Source organism: Rhododendron vialii, chromosome 5a (genome assembly GCF_030253575.1).
Source record: "Rhododendron vialii isolate Sample 1 chromosome 5a, ASM3025357v1".
NCBI classification, from domain to species: domain Eukaryota; kingdom Viridiplantae; phylum Streptophyta; class Magnoliopsida; order Ericales; family Ericaceae; genus Rhododendron; species Rhododendron vialii.
In genome coordinates this window covers 31,568,589-31,575,046 of record NC_080561.1, presented here as the reverse complement: position 1 = coordinate 31,575,046, position 6,458 = coordinate 31,568,589, and the positions used below count along the sequence as shown (strand labels likewise).

Genomic DNA, 6,458 nt, shown 5'->3' with positions numbered 1-6,458 from the left:
CTTTTTTCCGAGAAACTGAATCAGACTTGTGTTCAATGTTTATAGCTTTCACTGGAGGCAAAGTCATACATGCTCTCCCATTGCTTAATAGTAGGTGCAAATTCTATAAGCAGATTTATTTTCAGATATTTCAAGTTTTCAATTTACCAATAGAATTAGTTTCTATAGTTGGAATCTATACTCAAGAACTCTACAACCCTGGGTTTTTTTTTCAAGCCTAAATCTGCGCCTCTGCATTTGTGTCGTACTGGTTCTTCGCTCAAAGAACTGCTGCTGCCTTGGGGTTAGCAGTGAAAGAAAGAGCCCGGCTTTCATTTCTTCATTTTTCTTCATAGCTGAGTCAGGGTAGTTTCAGAGTTCGAGATATCTAAGCTTGGAGGTTCCGCTTCTCTAATCTCAAAACAAAGCTGCCCGGACCTTGTGTCTTCCTTAGCTGGTGTGATGCCAAACGTTACTATTAGTTGTTACATATCCGTTTTAACTTAACCGCGGACTAAATGCAATTATCTTCATCAACAACATCATAACGAAAAATAAACTGGTCATTCAAATCCGGTTGACAAATAACAGAAAATAAAATTCTATGGAAACAAATCGACAAACTTGACCGAAAACAAATGAAATCAGTGAAATTCAGCAACCGAATGGATCATCATCTTTTTCCGTTCATTAGCATAGTTGGGTCCAAGTCCAACACAGCTTCGTCCTCGCACAGCTTAGCAATCTGATCCACTGGCAGTGTCACTGTCACGGTCCGACCTAGACCTCCTTCCGGTGAGGGCATGACTGTAATTAACCCTTCCCCTTCCACATTGCCAACATGATACGACACGTGGACTGGCTTCTCGTCCTTCCTAAACATTGCTTCATACATCAACGACTCACACGTAGTAGTACTCCCCTTGGGACCGCCTGGAATGATCATGTGTTCCAGGCTAACGCATGTTAGTTCAGGGCCATACATCACAAACGGTAGCTCGTATCGCTCCAGCTCCTCTCCTTTCTTCCGTTCGAAACAATCCATAACCGAGCACAGCTCTTCTTCTTCGACACTCGCCACATGGTTATGCACTTTCCCCGCCACGCATTCCAACCCCCAACTCTGTAATGCTTCTGTATCCAACGACAGTCGTGAGAAATGTAATGCATTGCCAAAATACCCGATAGGCAGAGGCGGATGGATGAGCTTCCTGGAGTCTCTGCAAATAGTGAGATAATGACTATGGTTTTGTTCAACAGGGGGATTCAATCTCACCACCCGTGTCCAAAACAACGCTAATAGCACATCAAATGGGGTGGCATCAGGGCATTCCATATGGATTTCAGAAAGGCATTGCTTCATCTTTGCGTCGGGAAATCTGAAAGTGGCAGTCGCCATTTGTCGTTTAGGAACATGGTCTTTGGGCTTGCTTGCGTAAAATTTCGACAGCATAGTATTGGTTTTCGGAGATGGTTTCGAATCTGGTGTTGGGAACTGGTGAAAGACTGGAGGTTGCGAAATGGGTTCGCCTCGTTGGAGCTCAGCCCATGACTTGACTAGCAGTGTTGCAGAAGTTTGGTCTGCATGCATGTGGCTGCAGCTTAGTCCTATTGCTAGCCCTCCTCCTTCAAAATCACTTATCTGCAGAGTTCACAGATACTGTATGGGTCATTCTACGTACCGTCCTCCTACCTTCAGCAACTAGTTTTTTTTGAAAATATCGCGTAGTCATAGCTACGCGTACATATGATAAGAGTTCACAACAAAAACACATGAAAGGCAGAATCAGGATTTTGTCACTCGAGTAGGGTTGTAAACAAACCGAGTAGCTTGCGAGCTTGGCTCGGCTCATTTAGTAAACGAGTCGAGCCCGAGCTCGAGTTTTCGGCCAAGCCGAGCTCGGCTCGTTAAAGGTGGCCCGGCTCGATTAAAGAGGCTTGTTTAGTAAATGACTCGGCTCGGCTCGTTAAGGCTTGAGCCAAGCTTGAATTTTTGGCTCGTTTAGTAAACAAGCCGAGCTCGATTTCGACTCGTTTACAGCCCTACTCTCGAGACAACAAGCCGAGTCTCCGGGGTGCTTATCATGCTACTATAGAGGGTGATCTGCTCTCGCTCCCCGGGGTGTCATGGCCAACCTTGCCGGCTGCCTTGGCACGTCATTGACATGCCCACACGGCATGTGCTTGGCCGTTTGGCTATGAAACCGCTGATTGTCCTTGTTAATCATTACTTCGATCTCGAAGGCCAACAAAGCATGATCAAAATCCTATGATTTTATCTCATGCTAATGTATTCAGAGCGTAAGCTTAATTGCTTTGAGCATTCTAATTCTAATTCCTTCAAAGCAAGAAGATCGATAGCAACCCGCTGGTGAGATCTTCGAATCAAATCATCCTAATAAAGGACCTGATTGGCTTCCATTCGCCCTATCGAAAATTCCCTAAAATTAAAGGGATAGAGTCCGAGGTTCTCTCGAAACTTTGAGGGTACAAAAGGAACAAGTTATTTCTGTAAGTCTATATATGAGACTGTATCTAAAACACTAAACTCAAAAACTACTTCCATGAATCCACTTTGGTATTGATATCGGAACTTGTTTAGAATTATTGGCATATTATTTCCGGCTAGTGAGCGGAGGTCAGGAAGACCAATATAAATGTTAATGCACGTGCAAAACTTTTTTACGTAAGTGATTGTGGTTGTAAAAAATTTGTTTGAGTACATACCTGGATGCAAAACGGCGACCATATACTTGGATCATCAGGCATTTCCTCCCACACCGTCAGATCTCTCTCATCGGACCCACTACCAAATCCGAGCCACTCATCAAGCGTGGCCCCCACCTTTGCCCTCAACATTCTAACACCAGCGTCGTTGCACTTCACCACCCAGTAGTTGTCACCGCCACCGCCACCGTGACTATCCTCCGCCGGTTGTTGGGCTGCCAACCGACCCGTGACCGGCGGGTAGGAGCAGAGGAGCTCCGAGAGCGAGACCCGGAGACTGGCCAGGTCGGAGCAGTCAAGGAAGGGGTTGGTGCGGTAGTAAAACACTATGTGGATGCTGTGGCGACCCATGGCGTGGTCCAGTGGAGAGAGTTGGTGGGTCTTACCCGGCCCTATTGGCCTGCTTGACACCACCGTTAGCTTTGAATGAACATTCACAAGGCTGTTCTTCTCTGCCATTGACACTCTAGAGAGAGAGAGAGAGAGAGAGAGGTGACTGTGATGAATGATGATTATCATCGTGTATATGTATGCTGCGGGATTTTACTGTATTTGGTTCGATGAAATCAAAGTTGAAATGGAATGGTTATTCTAATACCGTACTTATTCCAATGTTTGATTCACCATTCTTAAATGGAATCAATATCCACCTAAGTAAAAAAACTATCATTCCATTACAAAAATAAAGGAATTGTCATTCCATTTATTTACAACACCAAAATTACTAATGCTACTCCAAGATTCACTATTGCCCCACCAAAAATTACTATAGCTATTTGAAAAATTGTTATTGTCGTTCCAAGAATTACTATTGCCATAGCATTCCTTTGCAAATGAAGATTCGGAATGAGAATGGATATTCCAATCTCATTTCCCCCAATTTTATTCCAATCTCAATTCCATTCCATTATCAGTTTCATTCCACCGAACCAAACATATCCCAAGAAAAACGTTCTGGATCCACCACGACTTTTTGATTTTATTCTTATTCGTAAAAAAAATTCTCGTTTGTTAGTTTTGCACCAAAATTTAATATATTATCGGTTTCTTTCGACGAGAGAAATCGAAAAAGTAAAAAATTATGTATGTAGGAGAAGTTTTTTGGTGCCGAACGGATACCGTGTGGCCAAGGACGGAACCAAGATTTTACCCTAACAGTGGCGAAATGTATACTAAAAAAATCAAGTGGTGGCGAGACTATATAAGTTGGGCATAATTTTTTTTTTTACATATATATTATTGGTTCCTTTCGACGAGAGAAATTGAAAAAGTAAAAAATTATGTATGTAGGAGAAGTTTTTGGGTGCCGAACGGATACCGTGTGGCCAAGGACAGAACCAGAATTTTATCCTAACAGTGGCGAAATGTATACTAAAAAAATCAAGTGGTGGCGAGACTATATAAGTTGGGCATAATTTTTTTTTTTTTACATATAATAATTGCATTTTCTAAAATTTTTGTCGTGGCGGTCGCCGCCACTAGACCCCTCCGATCCCATCCTTGCGTGTGGCGGTATCCGTCGATGATCTGGACCGTCCAAGCAGCAATCCAATAGCCCAAATCCGGACCGTTACCACGTGTGTGGTACTATTACCCAAAAAAAATTCCAGTATGTAGAGCTAGAGATTAATTATGGATGGCAGATGGGGGACTGAGGGAGAAATAGAAGCACGGGGAAGTTGTTTGTTGACTTCATTAACAACGGCACATGTCAAGATAACTCCACCCGCTTGATCTCATTAATGGAAGAAATTCTTGGGTGCAAACAGGGTACGGTTGACGTGGTACCCAATGCGCACATTCAGACCATCTAACGATGCAACCGACGGTCCAGATGATGCAACCGTCCGTTGCATTTTTAGACGGCCCGGATGTGCGCGTCGTGTATCACGTGGTACCCGATTTTCGACTAAGAATTTCTCAATTAATAGAAGAGCTCATGTTCAGTTTTTTTAGTGTCCAGGTCCAGTTTTGGGCTTTTGTGAGCTCCCCGTGGACCTACAATAATGATCAAAAATAATAATTTTGTTGAGTTCGTTGAATGGGTCATTAACTCATTCACGTAACAAATTAACTTGATCAAAAAATTGGAAGACGAATGAACAAAACAGATTTAAATTGGATAATTTCATGATTCAAATTATTTTTTGCCATTTTCATTGTACAAATCTCCTTTGCTCATATACCTATCATAATTGGCGAGCTATACAAAAAGAACGATTTCGATTATTGTTGGGGGCTCAAAAAAGACTCACAAAGGCCCAAAACTGAATTGACACTAAGAATGAATTTTGTTTCTCCCTCATTAATGGCTTCTCATTTTAACTCGTAACAGGATTCGCTTGGTCAATTTTACTAGGATCATTAAGATCATGGGTGTTGATTATTGGGGAGATGATGAGGAAATCATAAGAAAAATATGATTATGGAAGCCGAAGATGATGAAACGGCCTTGATTATTGATCCTTTGTTCTTGGGCTTTTCGATTTGGTATTTTATTTTTTGTGGGTGGTTGGGTGTTTTCCATTCTTGGTTGGCTTATTGCTAATCTTGGGTGGTGGGTTGTTGTTATTACCTTTGTGGTTTGCTCTTTTGCTCCGTTGTTGTGATGCCTCACGCTTACGGTCCCTTTAATTATTGGAAACAATCTTTATAATTTGTTTTCGACGATTAATAAATTCCTTTTTTGTCTCTTCAAAAAAATCTCATTTTAACTAGTTTCAAGGTTTCAGTTATGAGATTTGAGTTAACTGTGAGTGCAATGTTTGGGTACCATTTTATGTGTTGGCTATGGATTGCTGCAATTTTGATAATATGAGAGCGAATGAACAGCTTATCCAAATTTTGTAGTCTCAGTTAGTTACTCAAAAGAATTTTGTAGTATCAGTTAGTTACCACATACATTGTTTTTTGAACGGCAAAGAAGTTTTATTAATCTTTGAAAAAATGATTACAAAGATTAAAGGAAACAAGAATATAACGACATCACAACCTGAAAGCAGACAACCCAACAAGGTTGGCACGTAAGCACAGGACAATCATATGTCATCTTCGACCCAAAAAAGGAAACAAAAAAGAAGGGATGGCCAGGAGCCAACCCACAACAGGGTTTACAAACCAAAAGCCCCAACATAACTCTCCCACAAAAGATATATCCAGAGATAATTTGTCCAAACAAGACAAATTGCACACAATTGAACACAAATAACAAAGCCAAAATCAAATGAAAGGTACATTCAGTGATATATTGATTCGTTTGTCAGATGTCTGAGAACTGCATGCAAAATGACGTTTAACAGCTATTACGGTAGTCCACACTATTGACGAGGCTTCCATAAAGAACCGACCGATACAAACGAAGTGACTCCAACACCCCAGTCCAGAGAACAGTGTGCATGGTTAGACATCATGCAGCTAGAATGCAGGGAAGATTCTTTGGAGTTTGGTATTTTACTGGATTAATACGCAGTGCACAGTACACCATGTGGAGTTGTGGATCTGTAAGACGTTGCATATTTGGCTTATATGTTTCTTGAATTATACCTATTCAACTGCAGTGGAATTAGCATTCTCTTCTTAGAGAGAGATGGAAGGTGGACTAGGGTTTCAGAAGAGGAAAAACAAGGAGCATTGTTTTCACCTTAAAAAAAAAAAACCGATATACCGTTGTGCCCTAATAACCAACTGCAGTGGAAATTAACACATCAAAGCCAGAGACCTATCATGCATCCTCTCCATTTGAAGTACTACCT

The 6,458-nt window shown here is 41.5% G+C and overlaps 1 protein-coding gene across 1 annotated transcript; it reads right to left on the bottom strand.

The window, feature by feature from the left end:
• Positions 1-558: 558 nt before the first annotated feature.
• On the bottom strand, positions 559-3,224 carry LOC131325271 (hydroxycinnamoyltransferase-like). Its single transcript, XM_058357427.1, has 2 exons — positions 2,707-3,224; positions 559-1,621 (listed from the first exon to the last, which is right to left on the bottom strand). Exons 1-2 carry the CDS (start codon positions 3,163-3,165, stop codon positions 653-655), a joined length of 1,428 nt encoding a protein of 475 aa, XP_058213410.1. The 5' UTR covers positions 3,166-3,224; the 3' UTR covers positions 559-652.
• Between the last annotated feature and the right edge of the window lie 3,234 nt (positions 3,225-6,458).

Coding starts and splice junctions, on each gene's coding strand:
- LOC131325271 (XM_058357427.1), bottom strand. CDS start 3,165: ATGGCAGAGAAGAACAGCCTTGTGAATGTTCATTCAAAGCTAACGGTG. Junction 1,622..2,706: donor GGTCGCCGTTTTGCATCCAG/GTATGTACTCAA, acceptor TGAACTCTGCAG/ATAAGTGATTTTGAAGGAGG.